Below are 27501 nucleotides of genomic sequence, written 5' to 3'. Positions count from 1 at the left end.
TGGCTTCAAATCCCACTGCAGATACTTAATAACTGAATGACCCTGGGCAAGTCACTTAATCTTTCTGTTTCTCAGGTCCCTCATCTGTAAAATGAGGGACTTGGACTCAATGGCCTCTAGAGTCTCACCTAGCCCAGCCCTATAATTCTGATCCTATGAGTTGACAAGGAATCCTTCACAGAGGATCTAATGTTTGTCCTTCATTTTTGAAGGAGACCACGACATCAGGGATGCCATGGCCAGTATGTGAATTGGATTTGAATGAGGGGAATGCTGTGCTAAGTCATCAGCCTCACTTTCTCCTCCAGAGCCATCTGTGTCCAGTGGCCAGATATGAATCAGAATGACTGGAAAACAGCCCTGGATGCTGGGCAATCAGGTTAAGTGACTTGTCCAAGGTCACACAGCTAGTAGGTGGCAAATGTCTGAGACTAGATTCAAACTCCAGACCTCTTGAATCCATTGCTTTCTCCACTGCACCACTTAGCTGCCCACCCCAGAGGATCTAATCTGGATGCTTTACCCTTGTGGCTCAGTATGGGGAGAAGTAAATTTGTTGACTAATCTAAGCTGGTTAGAACTACTTATTAAGAGATACCCTAGAGGTGGTGGCTAGGTGATGCAGTGGATAGAGCACCAGCCCTGGAGTCAGGAGGACCTGAGTTCAAATCCAGCCTCAGACACTTAATAATTACCTAGCTGTGTGGCCTTGGGCAAGTCACCTAAAACCATTGCCTTGCAAAAACCAAAAAAAAGAGATACCCTAGTCTGAGTTAATAGTAATTTTATTATAAAGAATAAATTTATTTATATAACAAATATTATAAAAATACAAATAATTTAATCATTAAAAATTTATGTACACACACACACATATATATGTATATATATATACATATATATATATATATATATATATATATTCTGGACTGATTAGAAGATGTTGGCTCAGGAGAAGAAGTATGGACTTGGAGTGAAGACCTAAAATTGAATCCTGCCACAGACTCTTCCTAGCTTTGTAATACTGGGAAAGTCACTTAACCTCTTTCAGCCTCCATTTTCTCATCTGTACAATGAGGTTAATAATAACACCAGGACTAAGAATTCTAGGATTGTTGGGAGAATTAAATGACATAATCTATGTAAAGTGTTTTGTGAATGTAAAAGTACTACATACATGCTATCTAGAAGGTGCTTCTCTCATTGGTAATGGGGGTACACTCTGAATTCTTTTTCTGGGTGTGGGAGTGGGCTATACAACCATCAACACTCTTTTTTCAGGCATACTGGTAACCATTGGTTCATATCTGCAAGGTGTTTGGTTAAGGAGGGAAGCTTAGGTTGCAGCCATGGGAGAGGATGGGAGATGGGGGAAAAAAAGTAAAACTTCTTTTATCCCAAGTGATCTGTGGTGTGGCATTAGTCCCACTGGTAAATGGGTACTAGGCTGGGCTGGGCTTCGTTGCCCAAAGCAGCTTAAACCTATGTCGCTTAAGAGTCAGTTTAGACAAGATGGTAGTGTGCCAAGAAATGTTGAATATCCACACTGAGGCATCTAGCTTCCCCAGGAAGTATTAAAATCAAATGAAGTTTGAAAGGGAAATGAGGCTGTGTCCAAGGTTATATTTTGTACCTTTCAAACCTAGCTCAAGACTATAATCTAAAGTGAGGCTTCTCCCTGCTTTGGCTCAAGTACATAGTAAGTTAAGTACAAAATATGAGATTGCTTCCATAGCGATGTTTGTTTGCAATTTCCATCAAGAATATTAATTGTAGATTATTACCTTTAATTAAAAATGTTATCTTATTATATAATTTTGCTATCTTATATTTTATTTTTTCCTTAAGGATATGATTTCTCTCTCAACATTCAACTTAGATCAATGTATATCATGGAAAATGTAAAGACTAACAGACAGCTTTCTGGGGGGAGGGGGGAGGGGGAGGGAACCAAGATTAGGGAAAAATTGTAAAATTCAAAAATAAATAAATAAATTTTTAAAAAGAGAGAATATTCATTGTAATGAATTATTATTGTTCTATAAGAAATCATAAGGGGGAGAAACTAGAAAAGCCTGGAAAGACTTGCATGCACTGATGCTGAGTTAAGTAAGCAGAACCAGATCATTTTACACATTAATAGCAACATTGTGTAAAATTGTCAACTATGATGACTCACTCATCTCAGTATTACAATAATTAGACAATTCTAAAGGATTTGTTTTGGAAAATATAATCCACATCCAGAGAAGGAACTATGGAATTTTAAAACAAATTTTTAAATTTGTTTTATATTTTATGAGTTATTTTCCTCTCATGGTTTTTTCCCCTTTTTTGTTCTGATTCTTCTTTCACAAATATGATTAATATGGAACTATGCTTAACATAGTTATTCATGTATAACATATTAGATTGCTCTCTGTTGGGGGAGGGAGAAAAGAAGGGAGGGAGGGAAAAATGTGAAACTCAAAACCTTACAAAAACAATTGTTGAAAACTATCTTTGCATGTAGTTGGGGGAAAAAATAACTATTCATGGATAAGCAATTCCAGAGCTGTAACTAGGCACTTTTTGTTTTCTGCACTTAGAACAAATTTGATAAGCTGTGCCCAGAGCAAACAACATGAAGTATGTATGCAGTCGCCCCAGGTAGGTGGGAAGTAGAAACTGGTAGGAGGAGAGATTTGAATCCAGGAAAATATCTAATAGATTTCCATTTTAATTATTCTTGCAAACTTCACTCTAAACTCAACTGTATCCCCACTACTAAAGTACTAAATAGGCTGTCAAAACCCTCTAAATTCAGTCCCCTGGGACAAAGTCCCAGTTGACCTGTCCTAGTTACAGTTCTGGGAAATTCAAGTTCATAAGTGTGTCTCGTGATCTCAAATCTAAAGGGACAACCAGAAAATGAAATCATTGAAAGCTTTTAAAAACAGCTACACTGTACTTTTCTTTGGAGGAAGAATCCCAATAAGGCTGCAGGAACTTAGTGTATTCTTCATACCTTCCCATAATAAGAACAATCCTGCCAAAAAAGAAAATGTGCCATCACTCATTAGTAACTTGGGGGAATTAGCTCACACTTCTCCCCAATTCTCTGACATTAATGACCAAAAATAAGAGTTGTGCTGGGAAGGATGAAAAAGCTGGAAATCAGAGGTTCCCACAGAGACCATTCATTAGTCCAGCTGTGTTGGAAGGCACCAAAAATGAGGATGGAAAGGTGAAGAAGATGAGACAAAATGAATAAAAAATAATTCTCAAAATCATAATGTTGAAATTTCTTTTCTCTAATTTTTGATGCCAGGGAAATCCACAAAGTCTGTGTTTGGGTCCAACAACATCTGTGCAGGGAAAAATAACAGGAAAAACCAAAGATCTAAGAAGTGATTATGAGTAAGAAAGCTCCATACATACCCTGCAGTTTAGAGCTTCAAGATATTCTTTCTCAACAGGAGCATTCTGATTATGCTATCTGATGATAGCTCATCACTGGGACATGTGCTGGGAGATGTTTTTTCAGGAGTGCCAAGACTCTGAAGTCATTCCTACAATCTCTTTAGGTCAGAAACACATCTATCCCAGTTGGAAGGATCTTTAGAAGTCATGTTGTCATCCAACCTCCTCATTTGACAGAAGAAATGAAGTCCCTTAACCCAAGGTTGCTGTCAGTTTGTGGTACTCTCTTGAAGCAGCATGGTGGAAAGAAAGTTCACCCCACCCATCACCTTTCCTATTTTGACTAATTATTCTAGGTGCTTAGCACTGTTGTTTCTTTGGTCCTGAAAGACTGCAGTCAGAGCTCTCTCTATTTCAAATCATGGGACAAAGTCCTAGTGACCTCTCCCTAGCTATGACTCTGCTCTTGACCTTGTTCAGTGGACTCTCTGCTATACTCTTTTGGTCCTTCTGAATAATGGTACACATTTTTGAGATGGTTGATTGGTCTTGACCACTGTCAGTATTTGAAGAGCAGGATTTTTCCTCTATGTCAGGCTATCTGTGCTTTCACAAGGATCAAACTTGCCAATTTAGTCTTACTGACATTATATCACACTGACCCAAACTGGAAGAAGTACTGAAGGAATGAAAGGAAGATACTTTAATATTGATGGAATTAGTTGAAATTAGGCTCTCATGATCTGACCCCAGAGTAGAAAGAGCAATAGATTTGGAGTTAAAAGAGCTGGGTTTGAATTTCATTTCTGCAGTCGGGAAAGACCTATAAAACCCCCAGTTTCTTTATGTGTAAAATGTGGCATTTGAATTAGATGACTTTTACATTCCCTTTTTACTTTAAAATCCATGATTCCCAGAATGAAAAGGAAGACATTTGAATCTGTAGTAGAGGGCAGATGAGATGAGAAGGCAGAAAAAGAACACATTAGAATGAGTCCATGCAATATTCTAAGAAATAGATGTGAGGAGAGACCATGTTGAGTATCTCACCCATGCCACCAGATTTGTCTGTCCCTTGGTTTTCCATTCTTTCTTTCTTTTTTTGAGAGTCAATTGGGCTTAAGAGTCTGAGGCTGGATTTGAACTCAGGTCCTCTTGACTCCAAGGTCTGTATTCTATTTACCACACCATCTAACCACCCCCACCTTGGTTTTCAGGAAACAGGATTTCCCACATCTTTATAAGAGTTATTGACTTGAGAGTAGTCACAAGAAGAGACTTGTATATCCCCCACCCCCACCCCAGGAGGGACAGAGAGTATGGTATCAACAGATTTTTCTATTTAATAGTAAACTTACAGCCTTGAATTTCTTCTGAGTGAATTACATTCTAATTATATTGTACTCTAGTTGAAAATGTAGGTCTCACAGAAGCCCCTCTCCTAACTATAGCCTGGCCAATTTCTCTCAAATTTGAGATTGACTCAAACCTCATTAAACTGTCATGATTTCTGGCTGAGTTTCTCTTCTTCTCCCTCTCCTCCTCACTCACTCCCCCACTTCCTCCATCCAACCCCCTCTCAGCCTTTACAAGTCACAGCCTGGGACCAGGCCTACATGTAAAATAGAAGTGTAAATAGTAGTTTTGCTTTGTTATAACATTGTATTCTGTGTTCTGTCACAATCACTTCCATCTGAGATGCCCCAGGCCAACATATATGTGACTTCAAGTAACAATATGATGCCTTAAAACACTGTATTCTCTGTCCTAATTATTCCATTACAGAACTGTACCATAGGAATATTCATCCAAAAACAGGGTGAGGGAAGACGGGGAAAGAGCCCAAATGGATTTGTTTAAATATATTTATGGCACCATTATTTGTAATTGAAAACAAAACACCTCAAACTAGAAACAATTGTCCAGCAATATGGAAATGCCTTAACATGTTGCCATATGTCAGCAGAATGGAATCTTATATCACAATTAGGAAAAACAAATATAAAGAACACAAAAAAAAATATAAAAAACTCAATGAAATAATGGGAGGTGAAGAAAACAAGGCTAGAAGATTGACTACAGTTACATAGAAGGAATATCAAAAAACAAACATTGGGTAAGGGCTGATACAATAGTTATTATCCATACATCATATTCTGTCTCCTGCCTCAGTATAAGGTATTTCTACATCTGGAAAGCTCTCTCTCCTCAGTTCCTCACCTTCCCTTCAGAGAATACTTCATCTCCTCTTTGGGGGAGCATTGTAGGAGAGGAGATTGGACCCCCCCCTTTCATCTCATCTAGTTGGAAGTATGGAATCCATGGGTTAATTTTTTTCTTCTTTTTTTTGCAAGGCAATGGGGTTAAGTGACTTGCCCAAGGTCACACAGCTAGGTAATTATTAAGTGTCTGAGGCTGGATTTGAACTCAGGTATTCCTGACTCCAGGGCAAGTGCTCTATCCACTGTGCCACCTAGCCACCCCTACATGGGTTAATTTCAAGAAGGATCAGCACCAAAGTGTTAACCTGTTTCAGTTTTCTGACATGGGCCATTTTGTCCATCCTTGGTCTTCTGTTCCAGGGGCCTCATCATATTGTTGTTGGACTTAGTGTGAATACTCAAACAACTTTTACCCCACTGTAGATCAGAACTCCTGAACTCAAGTGATCCATTTTGATGGATTCCCACTCCCCAGAAGCAAGGACTTGAGGTGTTCTAGTTTCTTTCAAAGCATAGCTCAGGTTTCACTTCCTTCATAATACCTTTCCTAATCCCTCCAATTATCAATACATTCTCTTGAGATTTTGTGGTTGAGTAGTTTTTCCATTGTGTCTGACTCTTTTGTTTTTTAGGTATTTTTTTTATTTTTGCTAGGCAACGGGGTTAAGTGGCTTGCCCAAGGCCACACAGCTAGGTAATTATTAAGCTTCTGAGGCCAGATTTGGACTCAAGTACTCCTGACTCCAGGGCCGGTGCTCTATTCACTGTGCCACCTAGCGATCCCAATGTCCGACTCTTCTTGATCCTGTTTGGGGTTTTCTTGGCAAAGATACTAGAGAAGTTTGTCATTCCTTCTCCAGCTCATTTTACAGATGAGGAAACTGAGGCAGAAAACAGAGTTAAGTGACTTTCTTAGGGTCACATAGCTGATGAGTTTCTGAGGCCAGATTTGACTTCAGGTCTTTCTGACTTCTGACCTGGCTTTCTACCCACTGTACTACCTAGCTTTCCAAAGAGTTGTAGATATAATTTCAATTCAGTACGTAGTTTTTGTTGTTTGCCCTTTATCTTTGAAGAGGACCAATGTGGGGTGGAGCCAAGATGGCAACAGGAGAAGAGACTCTCCTAGGTGTTCTCTCCAAAATATTTCAAAAATTTTAAAATTATGACTCTAACTAAATTTTTGAGAGACAAAACCCACAGAAAGATCCAGTGAGGCAATTCTCCAGACCAAGGGAACCTGGAAAATAATGGAAAGGCTCCACTCCATGGGGTTAGAGGGGTGGCCCACCAGAGTGAAGAAATGTCAGTCTCCTGGAAGCAGCCCCAGGGTGCCTGGGAGCCGGGGCTCATGGCAGCAGGGGAAGTTTCCTGATCTACACCCTGGGGAGCACAAGGCACAAATTGGAGGATCAGCAGAGGGGACCTCTGCCAGAGCGAGCATGTGAAGCCAGCAGCAGTAGATAAGGTCGTCCAGATTCAGGAAACCAAAGTAGGAGCCTCCAAGCAACTGAGCCTTGAGTGCTCAGTCCACCCAAAGTAGGTGAGTGGAGAGAGACTTCGGAGGTCTGTCCTCTGTACCTGGAACAGGACTCTGGGGCTCTGACCACATTCAGATCCTGATCATAGCCTAGGCCCCCCAACAGAACAGCCCCCCCCCACTTCAGCCCCATGGCAGAGGGGTGCTCTTGTGGTCATTCACAGACCAGGAGGGAAAGCCAGAGCATCACATATTGAGATCCTTGTGGGGGGGGTGTCCCAATAATACTCAAAAGCTCAGGAAGCACCCCAAAACAAAGCACAGGCTGGAGAAATGAGTAAACAGAGAAAAAGAGGAACACCATTGAGAAATACATTGTCTATGATCCCAAGAAAGATCAAAATACTCAATCTGAAGATGAGGAAGTACAAGCTCCTGCATCTAAAGCCTGCAAGAAAAACAGAAGTTGAAAAAAAACAAGAAAAACAGAAATTAGGTTCAGGCTATGACAGAGCTCAAAAAAGATTTTGAAAGGTAAGCGGGGTGGCTAGGTGGTGCAGTGGATAAAGCACCGGCCTTGGAGTCAGGAGTACCTGGGTTCAAATCTGGTCTCAGACACTTAATAATTATCTAGCTGTGTGGTCTTGGGCAAGTCACGTATTTGCCTTGCAAAGACCTAAAAAAAAAAATCAAGTAAGGGAGACAGAAGGAAAACTGGGAAAAGAAATGAGAGAGATGAAGGAAAAACATGAAAAAGAAGTCAGCAGCTTAGTCAAAGAGATCCAAAAATGCTGAAGAAAATAACATGTTAAAATCCAGCACAGGTCAAATGGATTAAAACAATTCAAAAAGTTATTGAGAGAAGACTGCTTTAGGTTTTTGCAAGGCAAACAGGGTTAAGTGACTTGCCCAAGGCCACACAGCTAGGTAATTATTAAGTGTCTGAGACCAGATTTGAACCCAGGTACTCCTGACTACAGGGCTGGTGCTTTATCCACTGCGCCACCTAGCTGCCCCAGAAGAATGCTTTAAAAAGCAGAATTGGGCAGATGGAAATTGAGATAAGATAGCTCTATGAGTAAAACAAATCCTTCAGATGTAGAATGGAGCTAAAGGAAGCTGATGACTTTACAATAAGTCAAGAAATAATACTTCAACACCAAAAGAATGAAAAATTAGAAGAATATGTGAAACATCTCATTGAAAAAACAACTGATCTGGAAAACAAATTCAGGAAAGATAATTTTAAAATTATTGGGATACCTGAAAGTCATGATCAGGAAAAGAGCCTTGACCTCATTTTTAAAGAATTCCTACAGGAAAATTGCCCAGATATCCTAGAAGGAGAGGGCAAAATAGAAATTGAGATAATCCACAGATCTCCCCTGGAAAGAGATCCAAAAAAAATCAACCCCCCAGGAATATTATAGCCAAGTTTCAGAATTCCTAAGTCAAATATTACATGCAGCCAGAACACAATTCAAATATCGTGGAGCTGCCGTCAGGATCACACAGGACTTAGCAGCAATTGCATTAAGGGCTCATAGGGCTTGGAATATAATATTCCAAAAGGCAAAAGAGCTTGGAATGCAACTGAGAATAAACTACCCAGCAAAACTGAACATCCTCTTCCAGGGGAAAAGATGGACTTTCAATGAACCAGGGGAATTTCAATTGTTCCTGTTGAAACAGTCAGAGCTGAACAGAAAGTTTGACCTTCAAATACAGGACTCAGGTGAAGCATAGAGAGTGGAGGAGAAGGGTGAAATATGAGGGATTTAATGATGATGAACTGCATGTATTCCTGCATAGAAAAATGACACTGATAATATTCATATAAAACTTCTCATTTAATAGAGCAGGTAGAAGGAACTTTTATAAATGAAGCACAGGAGAGAGCTGAATTTGAAGATATATTGTAAAAATGGAGTCAATGGCTAAAAGTAAGTGTAATGGGAGTAAGAGAAAGGAGAGGTGGAATAGGCAAAGATATTTCATATAAGTTTTTTTTTTATTGCAATGAACTACTGCAGTGATATGGAAGGGGGAAGGCGAGAGGGAATGAGCGAACCTTTACTCTCATCAGAGGTGGCTCAGAAAGGAAACAGCATATACACTCAATGGGGTATAGATATCCAAAGTAAAAAGGAGAGAAGGGGGGACAGGGGGAAGGGGGGGATGTGAATGATGGAGAAGAGGATGGATTGTGGGGGAGAGTGGTCATATATAACACATTTTCTTTTTTACTTCTTGCAAGGGGCTGGGATTAAGTGGCCTGTCTGGGACCACGGGGCTGGCTGGTTGCTGGTCCTTAGGGGTGGTATATGGGCTTAAGGCCTCTTGGCCCCAGAGCCAGTGATCAGTCCTCTGTGCCACTCAGCTACCCTACAGCACATTTTAGAAAAGGGACAGAGTGAAAGGAGGGAGAAAATATAATATATATTAGTGGGGAAGTATCAATGGAGGAAGTTGCAATCAGCAACAGCAACAGTGGAAAAATATGGAAGAAGCTTATGTGATCCACTGGAGACAGAGCTGGTGGTGTTGGAACATAGACTGAAGCACATTTTTTTTCTTTCCTTTACTTTATTTCTCATAGGGATCTATATTTTTTTGGGAAGGGGATATTATGTTTACTCTTAAACAAGAATATTTTAGTAATGTATAAAAAATCATTTGTACAAAAATAAAAATAAATTAATAAATTTAAAAAAAGAGGACTAATGATATTATAAGTGATGTCTTGACTTATGCATGAATTGAAATGAAGCAAAGTTGCACAAAGTCATCAGCCTCACTTTCTCTTGTAGAATCATCAAAGTCCAATGACAAGACAAAAGTCAAAATGAATGATGATGGCCCTGGATGTAGTAGATGACCTTGGCATCTTTGATGCCTGACCAAGTTCTAAGTTCTCATTGGAACAAATTGTTCTCATTTACCTATTTTGATGGGAGAAGTCTTCAGATGTTTAGGGAAGAAATCTAACTTACTGACAGATTTGAGGTCTGTTCATTACTATCACCCAGGATTGCCTGTCTGCTGAAATTGTTTGCTAGGGTGTGGCCACTGAATATACTACAAGTTTTGGAACCATAGGTGGGTTTGGGTGAATTGAATGGACACCAAAAATGGACAAGTAACCCTGAAAACAACTTGGCAAGCCTTTATACCAGAGGTGCTACTTCCTGAATACCCCACATACCCTAAATGCCTAATAGATTTATTTGGATACTTCAATGGCTTTATGATTTCATCTATGAGGGTGCTCTCCATGCTTATAGATAATAACTCATCCATATTTTTTCCACATGTGATACTTTAAATTTATTGTTTTTTTTAAAGCTAACATAATCCTCTCCCCAACCCACATGAATCCAACCCATTTGGCAAACAGGCAAACTGTCTAATGAGGAAGAGTAAAAATGTACCTATTGGGAAAGGAATGCAAGTATACTAACTTGCAAACTTTCTCCCTCTTTTCATCTCTGGACTAAGGACAATGTCAGTGTTGTGCAAGGACAGCAGATTACAGAGCATTCAGTTTCTATTTATGCATTAAGATTTTGGAAAGGAAGAAAGGAAATAGTGACTGAAGATATGACAGCTTCATGGGAACTGTGACACTGTCAATTTGAAGATTGCCTAAAGGGTTTTTTAAAAGTTTCTATTGCTTTCCAGGCTTACAAAAAATTAGTTATCCAAAAAACTGTGTTTTTCCCCTTTCCCTTGTTTATAAAAGTAAATTCCTGGTCAGGAGATTAGGGCTTGGATTCCCAATCTGCTATGTAAGGAACTGGGTTTTGAATGGGAAAATGAATTTGATTTCAAGAGTTTTTATTCTCAAGCTTAAATTTCTTTCTGTGCTTCCAAAAACAAACCAATCAAAGTCTGTCTGCTCTTTTTCACTAACTTTTTGAGGACTGGCAAAATCATTGAATTGAAATAGAAAAACAAATAAAATAAATATTAGAAATATTCTCAGTAATATGCCTCTCTTTGTTCTTTGCAGATGTGGAAGATTATGGAGGTAGAACAGAGCATGTACTGTCAGACTTGAGTGATAGGTTGGTTAGTTTTACTAAACTGCCTTTTCTTCCCTCTTTTTTATTCTCTGTTGTAAGAAGTGACTCTCTGACTGGGGCAGTTGTTGTTCAGTCATTTCAAGTCATGTCTGACTCTTGACCCCATATGGGATCTTCTTAGCAAAGATATTGGATTGCCATTTCCTTTTCCAGTCCATTTTATAGATGAGGAAACTGAATCAAAGAGGGTTAAGTGATTTGCTCATGGTCACATAGTCACATAGTCACATAGCTAGTAAGAATCTGAGGTCAGATTTGAACTCATGAAGATGAGTCTGGTTCCAAGTCTAGTGCTCTATCTGCCGCCTAGCTGAGGCAGAGAAAAAGGACACAAAGGTGAAATATCAGAACAAGGGAATATCAATAAAAAATAAAAAAGGAAACAATCTCAACAACCATTGCTCAAATACGTGCATTCCTACTTTCTTCTTCCCTAGAGTAGTCTGAGAAAAGATTTACTTAACTTCCCCATTCCTGTTTTCTAAGGATGGTATATCTGCAGAAAGTCTGTTCCTTGGCATTGGTGAATCATAGCACAATAGAGACCTCTCTCAGAGACCAATGGAAGCCCAAGTTCAGATCCTGAATCAGGTTCCTGAGTAACTTCACCCTTTTCCTAGATGGTCCTGAAACAGCAGTCACTGGGGTTCTTAAACAGTTTATCTATTAGCTTGTCATCCTAACCCTGTGTTCATTCTGCAGAAAGTTCTTTTGTGAAGTCTCCAGGCTAATATTTCTGCTTTGGAAGTCTGTTAGATTTGACTCAGGGCAGGACAAACTCCCTCATACCCAAGTGGGCACTTCTTCATTACGCCAAGTAATAGGACAAGAGGAATTGGCAAGGGAGTGTTAAGGTCATGGAGGAGGTGGTGGGCATACCATTTTCCTCTCCCCTTACCCCTACTGCCTGCACAAAGAAGACATCAGGGCTCAACTTGTCCACGCTACCTCTGGAGGATGTGACACCAGCTGCAGTTGAAGGTCAAATCTGAGGAGATGCACACTTCACAGCTCTGATGTTGCAGACAGGCTGAAAGAGAGAAGGCAGAGGCATCAGTCCCCTGCTGTCATGATCACTTGAAGTGGGTCACAGGAGTTTCCAAAGCAGATTCACAGAGTTATCAAGTATTGGAGCTATCGATGAACATATGATACTGATAAAGAAGCTGGAGCTGTGGTGCCATGAAGCTGGTCCATTACTGTCAAAACTGCCTCCATATATCTGTTCTTCCTTTCAAATGATCTTTTATACATTTCTACACCAAATTTATTTCTATAGAAAGTCTTTTTAATTCTCCTTTGTTTGATTCAGTTAAGAATGAGGTTAATGAGATGCTCCTTCCTCCATGTTTGCATACACACTAATTGTATGAAGTAAATTCCTTCTCCCCTATTTCTTTCCTACTGTACTCCATTTCTCCTTCTCTTTTTTCCATCTCTCCTAAAATAACAAACCAAACCAAACCATCAACAAAACCATTTCCAATGTTTATATGCAGATTTACTCCCAGTAGAATTACTGCTAGGATCTTTGTTGTTTCTCCCTCTTTAATATGCTAAGAATTTCATCATCATTTAGCCCTTTTAGTTATTTAAATGTAATTATCTTTCCAGGTTTCTTATTTGTCCATTCCTGTTGGGTAATACTCAGTTTTACAAGGTGAGCTTTTTGTGGCTATTTCCAGTATTGCTTTCTTTGATTTGGAAGCTCTGAACTTTGACTAAGATGATCCTGGGTGTTTTCAAACTAATTTTTTAGGACGTTATTGTATTGTTTCTATTTTCACTTTGTTACTTGATTCTAATAGATTTGGGAAGTTTTAAAAATAATTTATTGAAATATGTTATTAAGATTTTTTGTTTAATCATGATTTTCAGAGAAACTGGTTAATTAATTTTATATAAATTTAATTATTAAAAATTATTTGTTATTAATTAATTTTTCCTTTATCTATTTTCCAGGATTGTTGTTTTTGATAATAGAAATCTTTCATTTCTTTCATTTTTCAATCTGTTGACTTTGTTTTAATGTTTTTGCAGTCTCATGGAGTCATTGAATTCCAAATGCTCTATTCTATTTTTTTTCAGTGAATCCAGCACTTGGCTAAGTTTTTCTACTGTTTAATTTTTTAATCTCTTCATTTTTCTATCCATTCCTATAGTCTTTACAATTATCCTCCCTCCCCACTTCCCCATTGTTTTCTTTGAGATTCTGCTTGTACTTGTTGTGGAATCACTTTTCCTCTTTGCTTACCATTTCAACTTCTCTTAATCCATAGAATTCATTGTTTTCATTTTTTTTCCTATTTACTCTTACCTTCCTTGGTAGGGCCCTTCCTGCTAAAGCTGAAAAGCAATTCATCCACTAGAACTTAAGTGCATTTGTCTGGTATAACCTCTTTCCCACTGATCTCTGGTCATCATTTTGTGCCATTCTAGAATGAATGAGAAGCTTTGATTTTTTTAAAATTATATTCTGCTTGGTGCCCTTTTTGATTATTTGTTAGGGTATGTATGGAATGTGGTATTTAAAAAGCTTGAGTTTTTAGGTAATTTGTAATTTTATTAATAATGCCAATATTTAAAAAAAACTCTTAAATGCCAAATACTCCTCATGGCAGGGAATTCACAGTTTATACATCCTTGGGAGAGCAGATATCAATCAACTCCCATTGGTTAACAATTAATGAGAGAAGGTAGCTAGGTGGCACAGTGAATAGAGCTCTGGCCCTGGAGTCAGGAGGACCTGAGTTCAAATTCAGCCTCAGACATTTTAGTTGTGTGACCTTGGGCAAGTCACTTAACTCAACTGCCTTGCCAAAATAAAAAAAATTAATGAGAGAATGAATATTATAATTAGAGGTAGACTCTATTACAATGCAGGTCTTGAGGATATATGACTTAGATCATCCAAGAATTGGTCAATGAATCTTAAAAATTTCTACATCACCTGTCCGAGAAAAGGGAGAATCCATATTTTCCCAGACCTGTCTGAGTAAATATCTTGAGAAAGAGTTAATCTATTAGCCTAAACTTCGACTTTCTTTTATTGTACTTGATTAGATCTCAACCATTTTGCCTGAGTGAATCCTTGAGAAAGATTTCCCATAATAGTTAATTTTTGGATGAAGAAGTGGAGAAGGAAAAAAAAACTTGATCCTGATTCAATAATTAATTATAATATTAGAGAGAAATACTCATTTCCCTTAGGGGTGATCTCAGCTCCTCTACAACCTTTCACATTTCAATCTTAACTGGAAGTGTGACATTGAATTGTTCATAGGGTCCATGAGGTGTGTTACAAGACAAAGGTCAAAAGTCCTGGATCTTAATCATCTGCTGGCTCTTGTGGACTGAGTGAGGGTGGGCAACATGATATATGGGATGGGATATAACAGAATAGAAAGAGGGTCTTCTGGGCCTTGGTTATATGGCTCCTGTAGGATGGATCAGGGACAAAGAACAGTCCAGGATATGTTAGACTTTTGTCAATCTCCCCACTGATTCCTTATGGACTCTAGATGAAGGGTGGGGAGCAATAGAGAATGTTGGACCTTGGATAGTAAACTCAGAAGCAGCCACCTATTAGCAAGGTAGAGGATAAGGAGCAAAAGAAGATACTGGGGGGCAGCTAGGTGGTGCAGTGAATTGAGCACTGGCCTTGGAGTCAGGAGGACCTGAGTTCAAATCCATTCTCAGACACTTAATAATTATCTAGCTATGTGACCTTCCGCAAGTCCCTTAACCCCATTGCCTTGCAAAAACTAAAAAACAAAACAAAACAAAAAAGAACCAACAAAAAAGATGTTGGTCAGTCCTGCTACTGTCTCCTCTAGGCTAGATGGGGTGGGGGTAAAGCAGGGAGTAGAAGGCAAGGCCATATTAGTCATAGGTTATAATTCTATGAACAAACTATACATAAGATAATAATGCTTTAAGGTTTGCAAAATTCTTTGCATATGATCTCATTTGATAATAGAAAAGATCACTAGATTTGAAGAGAACCTAGGTCACATTCTTGATTTCTGCTACTTATTATCTGTTTAACCTGGGGACAATATCCCCTCTATGGGCCTCATCATTAAAATGAGTTGGGTTAGATTCATTGACTTCTAAAGTCCTTTTCAGCTCTAAATATATGCTCCTATAATAATAAAAGCATCACATAGTTTTAATAAAATTCACTACTCTTTATTTCTGCTATGGGTTTCAGGTACCTTGTTGTTAAAGATTTACTTAATTCACTGGGGAAACAGATGATTTAAATGTACAGAGAGAATGTCCCAGAAATATAGTCTCAGGAGAGTTTGATTTATTCCTTAGTACTTATGTATGGAAATTAGTCTTATACATCTATGCCCTTGCTACCAATTGCTGCTTTTTTTTCTTTGAAAAAATAGGCCTTGTCACAAAAAAGAGGTCTGAGGAATAAGCTTTGTAGGATGACAACTAACACCCTCTTTTTCCTTTCTACCCATGAACTCCAAAACCCCATCTCCTCAAAGTAAAGTAATTCTATGAACTGATTACCTTCCTGCCTTCCCATTCCTGGGAGCTCAGGCCTAAGTTTCCCAATCTTTCCTGGGATTCCATGTTAAACATGTTTTTTTTCTCCCTTTTTTTTTTTGTTTTGATTGTTTCTCAATATATCCCTGATTCTGAAATGCTTTTGGAGATCTTTTTGGATTTCTGCAGTCCTTTTGGACAGGAGCCTGAGTAGATCAACAGTTTCAGCTGTACCTGTTGGTAGATTTCTCCTCCTACTCTGCAAGACAGAAGGATCATCACAGGCAGGAGGGTCCATGTGCTCTGAGTCTAGTAGGCATGAATATGTGCTTTCTGAAGGGTATGGGATGGAAACCAAATTGAAGCTAGAATCGTTCTCTCTTCCTTCTCCTCTTCCCTCCTTCTTCCTTCCTCTTCTCTTTCTCCTCCACTTTCTTTCCTCTTCCCTCCTCCTCTTCTTCCCCTTCTTCTTTTTCTTCCTTCTCCTTTTTCTTCTCCTTCTTCCTCTCCTCCTTCTTCTCTTTCTCCTTTTCCTTCTCTCTTCTGACTCCTTTTTCCTTCCCTTTCTCCTCCTCTTCCTCACTTTTCTACTTTTCTTCCTTCTCTTCTACTTCCTCTTTCTTTTTTGTCTTTCTTCTTCCTCTCCTTCTCCTTCTCCTCCTCTCTCCTTTCTCCCTCTCTTCTTCCTCCTTTTCCTTTTCCTCCTCTTCTTCCTTTCCCTCCATTCCCTCCCTCCTTTTTCCTTCCTCTTCCTCATTCTCCTCTTACTCTAATCTCACCCTTTCAGGCAGAATCTGGGGCCTGGAACAAATGAAATGATGCTGCACCCTTAAATACAATTTAAAAGACAAATGTATTGTGTGTTGAGGAGACGGTACTGTTGGGACTTTGTGAGACAGAGACACTATGGGGAGAAGAGAGGAGCTTCTTTGACTGCACTATCCAGGGGTAGGAAGCATTCAGTGTTTGTCAGATTATTATATTAATTAATTGTTCCTGCTAGCTAAATGCTTAGCTCAGCTGCTTCTATGCTGCTTGGAGAAGTAGATTTATTATTACTCTTTAAATTTTTGCCACTAGGGGCAAAGTCCTGGAAAAGGAGGTATATAAGAAAGAAATGAGGCAAAAAAAAAAAAAAAATGAGTCATGTTAGGATTAAAAGGGATTAGGAGAAATGTTTCTACCCACTTGGGCCTATGATGAAATTAAAAGCTATATCCAAATAGGAATGTTGCTTTCCCTTCCTTGCTCCCACCTTCAGGCCTGACTTTGCCATGAATATCCATCAGTGATGCAACAGCTTGGTCTTGTTTGAGTTGGGGATACCACCAGTTGTAACTATCATTTAGTAGAAGTTTAAAGAAAACTTGAAAAGTTAAGGGAGAAAGGAGAGATGTCTACTGACTTAGAGTTAGGCTTTGAGTTTTTCCTTCTCCCTCATGAATTCCCAAACCATATATCCTCAAAGTAAAGGGATGCTATGGTTCAATTGTTTTACTGGATTCCCATCCCTGGGAGCATCTTCTATTAGGATTCCATATTCCACTTTAATGGGAGTGATCTATATAGTGAACTCTAGGATAGCAGAGCTCCAGGCAAAATTCCTACTCACTTGGCAGTGGGGTAAATTCTACAGCTGATGTGCTGGTGACCTTGCTGGTGTCCAACTCAATTCGGTGATACTCATAAATTGTCCTTCGGGGAGATTCTGAAATAAACATAGCATTGATCAGTATGGGATCAGTCTGTAGAGAAAAGAACTTCCAAAAGTGTGCTAATTCTCTCTTTCTAGTCATGTCTCCATCATTAGTATGACCATATGTCTTCTGGTATTTTATTTCTCATCTTTAGACCATGGTTTATTTATAAAAGGAAGGGATTCCATAAACTGATTTTAAAGGTCTCTTCAAACTCTTTCTATGTTTCTTTGGTTAAATAAAAATATCCCATGTCCATAGGCAATTGGGGTATGTGTCTAGGAGTCTGAAAGGAAACTTACATAATTTGTACCTTTTTTCATTCATTCAACAAACATTATTTATTAAATGCTTACTATATATAAGGGCCTATTTCCAGCTTTGGACTTGGGAGAGATGCAAAGTTTTGGAATCACATTTCCTATTCTTATGGAGTTCAGATCCTAATAAAAGCTTCTTTTTTTAATTTTAATTTTTCATTTATGGAATAAAACAAGAATTTCCATAATATAATACAATAAAAAAGATTGTACACAAAACTGCAAATCTACTATGTACAACTTGATATTCCTTTCAAATGTACAATTATCATGTAAATTTCTTTTCTCTCTTTTTCCTTTCCTCTCCCCCCCTGCCCCACTCTAGAGATGGCTACCATTAGACACAAATAGGTATATTATACATATAAAATTATTCTATGCATGTCCTTATCAGCTTTTTCTCTGGAAGCTGATAGTGTTTTTTCCATATGCCTCTTTAAAGTTAATTTTGGTACTTATAATAGAAAAAATAACCTATTCACTCAAAATCATTCTTAAAATAAAACTACTGCTATTATATACAATGTTCCTTTGGTTCTGCTCAATTTGTTCTTCATTATTTTGTGCAAATCTTTCCATGTTTTTCTAAAATCATTGAGCTCATCATTTTTTAGCACAACATTTCATAACATCCATATACAGGCATTCTCTGGTTGATGGGCATCCTTATAATTTTCTGTTCTTTGCCATTACATAGAGAGCTACTATAAATATTTTAGAACATATAGGTTCTTTTCCTTTTTCCTTAATCATCTGTAGAAATAGGCCAACTAATGGTATTGCTGAGTCAAGATGTATAGTTACATAAGCCAATTAAGAGAACAAGAAATAGTCTATCTGTCAGATCTATTTAGAGGGGAGTAGTTTGTGACCAAATAAGAGATAGAAAATGTTATAAATTGAAAAATGGATGATTTTGTGATTTTAGCACAAACAAAACCACTGCAGTCAAGATTAGAAGGAATGCAGTAAGCTGGGAAACAATTTTCACAACTAGTGTTTCCGATAAAGGATGCATTTCTAAAATATATAGAGAACTGAGTCAAATTTATGAGAATACAAGTCATTCTCCAATTGATAAATGGTCAAAGATATGAACAGACAGTTTTCAGATGAAGATATTAAAGTTATCTATAGTTATATGAAAAAATTCTCCAAATCATTATTGATTAGAGAAGTACAAATTAAAACAACTCTGAGATATCAACTCACATCTATCAGATTTCTAAGATGATAAAAAAAGAAAATGATCAATGTCGGAGAGGATGTCAGAAACTGGGAACCCTAAAGTTTGGTGGTGGAGTTGTGAACTGATCCAAACTTTCTGGAGAGTAATTTAGAACTATGCCCAAGGGCAATAAAATTATGCATACCCTTTGATCCAACAATACCACTGCTAGGTCTATAACCCAAAGAAATCACAAAAAAGAGAAAAAGACTCACAAGCAAAAAAAATTATAGCAGCTCTTTTTGCAGTGGTAAAGATTTTGAAATTGAGGAAATGCCCATCAATAGGGCAATGGCTGAACAAGTTATGGTATATGAACATTAAAGAGTACTATTGTCCTATAAGAAATCATGAGTGAGGGCAGCTAGGTGGTGCAGTGGATAGAGCACTGGCCTTGGAGTCAGGAGTACCTGGGTTCAAATCTGGTCTCAGACACTTAATAATTACCTAGCCATGTGGCCTTGGGCAAGCCACTTAACCCCATTACCTTGAAAAATCTAATAAAAAAAGAAAAAGAAAAAGAAATCATGAGTGTAGGTGATGCAGGGCATAGAACACTGGCCCTGGAATCAGGAGGACCTGAGTTCAAATCTAGTTTCAGACACTTAATAATTACCTAGCTGTGTGACCTTGGGCAAGTCACCTAACCCCATTGCCTTGCAAAAAAGAATTTTTTTAAAAGAAATCATGAGTGGCTTTAGAAAAGCCTAGAAAGACTTGTATGAACTGTGCTAAGTGAAGTGAGCAGAACCAGGAGATTATTCTATACATTAATAGCAACACTGTGAGATGATTGATCAGTTATAATGGATGTAGCTCCTCTCAATAGTTCAGTGATCAAAGACAACCCTAAGAGACCTGTTATGGAAAATGACTTCCACATCCAGGTAATAAACAAAACAACACAACAATAAAACAACTATGGAGTTTGAATGCAGAGCAAAACACTATGTTCATTAAATATATATATATATATATATTTTTTTTTTTCTATATCTTCTCCAACCTTTGTCACTTTTCCCTTCTATCATTTTAGCCAGTCTGATAGATGTAAAATAATATCTCACAAATAGAAGTTTCTAACCTTTTTTGTGTCTTGGATCCCTAGTGAAGCCTTCAGCCCAGTGTCACTGACCTCCTTGTTCCATGAACAAAACACTATCCTTTGACTTCAGGTATTTTCTCTGGCTCTCTCCTATGCCTATAGTGTTTTTCCTCTTCATCTCTGCCTATTTTTTCCCTGGTCTCAATTAAAATTCCATCTTCAACAGGAAGTCTTTTTCAACCCTTGTTAATTCTATTACCCTCCTCTTTTAAATATTTTCTATTTATCCTGTACATCATTTGTTTGAACAAATTTGTTTGCTTGTCAATTCCTCCTTTAGACTGTAAGCCCCTTGAAGGCAGGGACTGTCTTTTCCCTCTTTCTGTTTAGCATTGTTTAGTACAGTGCCTGGAACACAGTCAATAAATGTTTATTGACTGAATTAAATGGGTAGTCTCCTCATCCAAATGCTTTAAAATTCACAAAATAAATACATAAGATCACAAAAGAAACCAATGCTATTGAAATACAGTTATCACAACATTTTTTCTAAAGTTCATGAACCCCAGGTTAAGAACCCTTGAACTTGTAGGAGGAGAAGATCCACACAGAAAAATCTTAGTGCAGTTTTATAACACTAAGGCTTTTGGGACATCTTGTGTATGATACAAACATTACTACCTGTTTATATAGAGCTCAGGAAAGTGACTATATTTGCTACTCCTAGACTTTCCCATTTGAAATGTACATACATAGGTAAAAAACACACATGGAGCAGCTAGGTGCGCCAGAGTGCTCAACACTCTAAAGTCATCTTGGTGAGTTCAAATCTGACCCAGACACTTCTTTTTTAGGTTTTTGCAAGGCAAACAGGGTTAAGTGGCTTGCCCAAGGCCACACAGCTAGGTAATTATTAAGTGTCTGAGACCAGATTTGAACCCAGGTACTCCTGACTCCAGGGCCAGTGCTTTATCCACTATGCCACCTAACTGCTCCCCCAAGACACTTCTTAGTTGGGTGACTCTGGGCTTATCAAGTAACCCTGTTTGCCTCAGTTTCTATATCTGTGAAATGAGCTGGAGAAGGAAATGGCAAACTACTCCAGTATCTTTGCCAAGAAAACCCCAAATGTAGTCACAGAGAGTCAGACAAGACTGAAACAACTGAACAATGATAAAAAATACACAATATATATATCCATATGCATATTTACATTCACACACATATATAAATACATAATTTATACATCATCAATAAAGTACTGTTTTCACTTTTCCACAGCTCCAGAACTATGATAGTTATTGCAGCCCACTCTGAAGACACTCCAAACTTGTATGCATCTCCCTCTGCCTTATATAAAGAGCAATGGCAGGAAATTACAATCAGAGGAATGTGGGATTAGTCAAGGACTGTCTGGAAATGGAAATTTTTCCACATAGATGGGCAGAAGTACTTGACTGTTTGGGACAAATGAGCAGAGGGTCACCTGGAGTCAAAGGGATGGACTAGACAAAGCTGTAAGGATTGAGTGATTTTTGATAGGCAGGCTGGGCAGTTGTATCAGTCTACTCCCTTCATGATGACTCTAAGGTCATGATACAATACCTGGACCAGGCTGACCTCCAACTTGCTCAGCCTTCTTGGAGTCCCAGGACTAAGTGATGAGATTCCTAGACTCAGGTCTTGTCCCAAATTCTTTCACAGAATACCAGTTTTTAAAGGGACCTCAGAGGACTAGTCCAACCACTACTCACTAATCTCAAAGATTTCCCCAACAAGTTATTCTCTTGTCAACACCTGTCTCCAAGGAGGGGTAATTCATCACTTTCCAAGGCAACTCATTGCATTGTGGGATAGTTCTAATTGCAAGAAAGTTTTTCATGCTAGATGACCCCACAGTGCCCAGAGATCTAGGCTTGGAATCATGAAGATTCATCTTCCTGAATTCAAATCCAGTCTCAGAAATTTACTAGCCATGTGATTCTAGGTAAGTCACTTAGCCCTCTTTGTCTCAGTTTTCTCATCTGTAAAATGGACTGGGAAAAAGACAATGGCACATCACTCCAGTATTTTGCCGAAAAAATCCCAAATGGGATTATACAGAGTTGGACATTACTAAAAATAACCAATGACAAATATGTGTGTGTATCTATTTCTGTCTATTGAAATTACATATAGACAGACATATATATGCATACATTTATGTATACAGACATATATACATATGTATTTTAAACATATATCTATAAGATATAATAATAGTATTATATACTGTTTTAAGGTTTACAAAATGCTCTATAAATTCATCTCATTTGATTCTCATACTACCCCGGAGATAGATGTTTTATTATCCCCATTTTACAGATGAAGAAATTTACCCATAATCACACAAAATAGTAAATTTCTGATGTCAGATTTAACTCAGGTCTTCTTGATTCTAGGTGCTACTTAGCTGCTTAATAAAGATTAAAACTGCACTAAGACTTTTGGTACACCCTTTTAGCACCATCTCACATGATTTGCATAACTATAGATAGAAGTTAATCTCAGAGGGAAGGAATTAGCATGTTTGTGGTGTTTTGGATTGGGTAGGGGGGGTGACATGGGAGGAATGAAGAATAAAGAAAGGCCTCCTGTTGAAGGCAGAATTTGGTCTAAGTCTTGAAAGAAAGCCAGGAGGAGAAAGTGAGAAGTGAGAGCATTCTATACTGAGGATATAGTCAGTGAAATTAGTATATGGAAGAGAGTAAAATGAAAGAAGCCTGGAAAGGCAGGAAGTGGCCAGGATATGAAGGACTTAAAAAAAAAATTAAAGGATTTTCTATTTGATCCTAGAGCCACTGGAATTGACTGAGTAGCAGCATTCCTTGATCAGGTCTGTACTTTAGGAAAATCACTTTGACAGCTGAGTAGAAGATAGACTGAGGTTGGGGGGTGGGGGGAAAATTTGAAGCAGGGAGAAAAATTAGGAGTCTACTACAATAGTTCAAATGTGAGGAGATAGATGAACCTGTACCAAGGTGGCAGCAGAACTGGTGAAAGATTGGTTTTAGAATTAGAGGGATTAGGTTTAAATTCCAGTTTTGATATTTGATACCTGATTGACTTTGGACAAGTCATTCACCTCTTTTTGCCTCAGTTTTTACATACCTAATATGGGAGATTGAACTCAAGGATCAAAGTGCTGTTCCATTCTAAATCCAAGTCTATGTTAATCCTGAGATAACAGGACTAGGATTTAAATGCAGGTTGCTAAAAGCAAGTTTCCCAACTATAAAACCAGTGCTATCTGCACAGTATTGCTCAATGTCTTAGTGAAGAGAAGTTTGCTGATACAAAGTCAGTTCATGTGCCCTATCTGGACGTGCAGTTCACTCACATGCCAACCTTCCTGATTTCTTCTTTCCAATGATGATCTTGGCTTTCTCTATCCCTGCTTCATCCTGAAATGTTTGTTTTCAATCTGTACTGACTGAATCATGTTGCAACAGAATCTTATGTAATTAAAAAAATAGCAAGCTAATAGGTCAACTGCCCACTTGCTGAAGCAGTATTTAAAAAAATGCCAAAGAATGAAGTTGGGACCATCCCATGGAATACGTGTTGGTGGTACTATTCTGATTCAATTGACCTACAACTTATAGCACAAGGGAAACCTTTTATTATGCTAGAAACCTATTACAAAATTGGCCCATTTTATAAGAATTAGTATCATATTAGTTTTTGTCCCCTAAAAGAAAAAGAAATCAAATAGGTAGCAAGAAAACCAGAAGAGAACAATGTCACATAGGTGTCAATTTGAAGAGGACAACTAAAAATGTCAAAGATTGCAGAGAGATCAAGGAGGACGAGGACTGAAAAAAAGCCATTTGGGGGAAAGGGGGCAATTGGCAGTTATGAGAGATGGTAGGGGTAATTCAAGACAAAGACTTGGCAGGACAAGATTGCCGCTAGGGTAAGGGGGGGCTAAAGTACTCTAGAGAGAAAGATAGTATAGACTTGAATTTGTTTATTGAGGGGTCAAGATGAAGAAAGGAGTAGCCAGTACAGAAGTGATGACTTGAAAGAGAATTGAGGTTCAGTGGATTGGGGGTCATGTGGAAGATAAGAAAAGGGTTAGTGATTATGGTTAGATAAGGGAATTTCAGAATTTATGAACCTGGAAGTAGAATACTTGTGCATGATGACAAGATCAAGGATATGACTTGGTGTAACTTACTTAGTATTAGCTTCCTTTCCAGGAAGAACAATCTAACAAATTGACAAAAAAGACAAAGTGTGTCTTTTAAAGTACCACAATGAATGGCCAAATAGTCCTGGCATGCTTGGAGGTGACTGAATGAATGAATGAAAAACTATAAGCTTAAGGCCTAAAGGTGATACAGATTAAAGTAATCAGCTTTCACACTTCTCAGATGTTACAAGAGCAGAGAAATTGTTCCAGAAGCTAGGCTCAGGTAGAAGGGTGGGTTTGGAATTTTTGTACTAAAGTACTATTAGAAAGAATGAGGGGTGGCTAAGTGGCACAGTGGATAGAGCACTGGCCCTGGAACAGAAGTCCCTGAGTTCAAAAATTCGGTCTCAGACACTTAATAATTAGGGGAGTCCTATTTGGGACCTGGGAAGTATATTCCAAGTTTGTTATTGTTAAGTTATTTCAGTCATGTCCAATTCTTTGTGACCCCATTCTGCTAAGCTGAGAGTATATTATTTCTCTGATCCTTTCAGTTGCTGCTATTTGTTTGTTGGCACTTATCCAACTGATTGACAAAGTTCCAAAGGTGAACTAATCAGGCTCTAGAAAATGTTTGTTTCAAAGGCAACCCTATTCAGTGAAGCAAATAAACATCATGATGCTTTCAGGTTGCAGAAGATGCTTCATGTATATCAAATATTTGAGAAATAAGCTTTCCCATCAGTGTGGTTTCTGGTCTATGATAAACTGATTCAGATCCTGCAGATTTTTCCATCAAGATACAGGGATTTGACTTCTCCTAGAGCAACTTTCCAAATAGTCAATCAATCAATAAGCATTTATCAAGTGCCTACCGAATGCCAAGGATTAGATTAATCACTAGAGATACAAAACACAGTAGTATAGTAATATTTCATTGCAGTCATTTCCCAGTCTGTGGGGGAATGCATTGATAACATTGTTAATGATGAAATACATTTATCTGAAATGTCCACAGTGCTTTCCTTACAACAACCCTGTAATAATGATGATGGTGGTGGTGGTGGTGGTGGTGGTAGTGGTGATGGTGGAAGCTATTCCCATTTTGCAGATTGAGAAACAGACTTAGAGATGTTAGGTGACTTGCCCAGCTAAGTGGCACAGTGAATAATGTAATGGACCTGTAATTAGAAAGATCTGAGTTCAAATTTGACCTCAAACATTTATGGACTGTGTGACCTTGGGTATATCATTAGCCTTTAAAATAGAACACAATGAACATGAAATAGTCCCCAAACTAGTAAAATTTCAGCATAATTTGTTCTAGTATAATTTGGCAATTAAGAATGATTCCTAATTGATCAAAGTTAAATTTCTATATGTGAGGTTCATTCTTGAGTTTTTAGGGAAGAAAATATTTTAAATTTGAAATGGTAAAAGCTCCTTCAAAAATCTTGATGGTATACATCTTCAACAATACAAATGGAAGTAAATAACAACAAAAAATTAATACTGTGTAATTATAATGATCAAATTTGGCTTTGGAGATGAGAAAATGCGTCTCTCTTCCTTCTTTACCAAAACGGAGGGCCATGGTTGAAGAGCACTACATATATACCAAGAATCATAACTGATTGTTGGCCATTTTGCTAAACTGCTTTTTCAAATCCTTTTATATTCATTATAACATGGGATGCTCATTGGTTAGAGTAAGGGACAGAAAAAGATTTAGAAATAGAAATAAAAATGAAACCAAAGAGGATAATAAAAAAGAACAATATATTTTTTTAAAAAAGCAAACCTTGATGGCAAAACTCATAAAAAAAATCAGGGCTTCTTCCATTACTGTTTTTTCAATAGAGGCAAGCATAAGGGTATTTAGAAGACAAGCATGAGATATTTTGGAAACAAGTATAGGATATTTCCAAAGCAATCAGCTCAGTTAGGTCTCTCTCAGCAATTTAAAATCTCTGCCCTTGTCAAATGTTTATAAACATGAGCACAAGACCCAGAGACACATTTCTTCCTATTGAATCATTTAGTGGATCTCTTAGAGGCCTTCATAACTCCCAAGGGAGCTGTGGAAATGAGACGAGACCCTCAGCCAGAATCATTGGAACAACCTTCAGCTATGTTGGCTAATTGGCTGCCCTCTTTCCCTGTCATTCACAGGCTTAGCTTCTGGGGCTTCATGACTCAGGCCCTATACCTCCTACTTCTCTGTGGGCCTCTAGTTCTCTGTTTTTTCTTTTTCCCAGGCTCCTTTCTTGCCTTGATAATTTCCCTCCATGTTACCTTTCCCAACTCTTCAGGGAGTTGAGATGCCAGCTGACAGGGCATTGATGGGATATGATGGAAGCATTTCCTTATGTTAATGGATTAAAGGGGAAGTTAATGTATCCATTAATCAGGTCATAACTACATGTAACCAATGACCCAGATTCCAAATCCTGCACTTATTTCACTGTACAACACTAGCTAATGATCACTTACCCACTTTAAGTCTCAGGTTTTTCAACTGCATAATGGGTACTTCGAACCCCAAAGACAACAAAACATAGTGAACTGAAAACTAGCCTCAATGTCAAGAAGACCTAGATTCAAGTCCTACCCCTGACAACATGCTGACTATGTAACTTACTGCTCTGTGATCTAGGGGATTCTCTAAGACTGTAGGTTGTAGAGAAAATGTCAACCCACATAGCTAAAGAGAGTTTCCTCACCAGCAAGTTCTCCATACCAGTTAAATTAAAGGGCTAGTCCTTATCCCTATTACTTTACCCATATGGTTGTTGTGAGATGCAAATGACAAAATATACAAAAAGTGAAACTATAAATCCATACATCAATGCAAGCTATGATAACTTCTTTAGGTTCATAGACCTAGAACTGAAAGGGACCTCAGAGGCCATCTAGTCAGACCCCCCCTCTTTACAGATGAAGTATCTGAAGCCCAGGATAAGTTAACTGATCTGCTTAAGTTTACACAGACAATAATTATTAGAAGTGAGATTTGAACCCTGGTTCCCCCAACTCCAAAGCTAGTATTTTGGAAAAATAATTATTTATAATTGTATTATAAATAATATGAGATAATTATAATGATATTGTAATTAATATAAGTTAATTAATTAAAATTATAATTTGGTTAAGATAACTCCTTATTTAAGTCAGATGGAAAGTAGTAGGGGCTAAAAAAACCCAGCCCTAGATTGGTCAGACATATATTTCTTAGATTATATCTCTTGAGGCTCCCCTGTTCCTACAACATCTGGGGATGAAAGCAGGACTTCATTCTTCATTCTTCTCCTTTCTGTTCCCCCCCCCCCCCATTTTCTATCC

General features: G+C 38.1%; 1 protein-coding gene across 2 annotated transcripts in view; it reads right to left on the bottom strand.

The window, feature by feature from the left end:
• Positions 1–27501, bottom strand: part of PLXDC1 (plexin domain containing 1) — a 109422-nt gene that overhangs the window by 20704 nt on the left and 61217 nt on the right. For both annotated transcript variants that reach the window (XM_074224065.1, XM_074224066.1), the window contains exons 8-9: positions 17308–17403; positions 12138–12219 (exon numbers count right to left, since the gene is read on the bottom strand). In XM_074224065.1, the coding sequence (XP_074080166.1) occupies positions 12138–12219; positions 17308–17403 (178 nt within the window). The remainder of the gene's footprint in view (positions 1–12137; positions 12220–17307; positions 17404–27501) is intronic.

The sequence above is a fragment of the Macrotis lagotis genome, chromosome 2 (genome assembly GCF_037893015.1).
Source record: "Macrotis lagotis isolate mMagLag1 chromosome 2, bilby.v1.9.chrom.fasta, whole genome shotgun sequence".
Lineage (NCBI taxonomy): Eukaryota > Metazoa > Chordata > Mammalia > Peramelemorphia > Peramelidae > Macrotis > Macrotis lagotis.
Note: the sequence above shows the minus strand (reverse complement) of the source record. Positions and strands in the feature narration are given on the sequence as shown.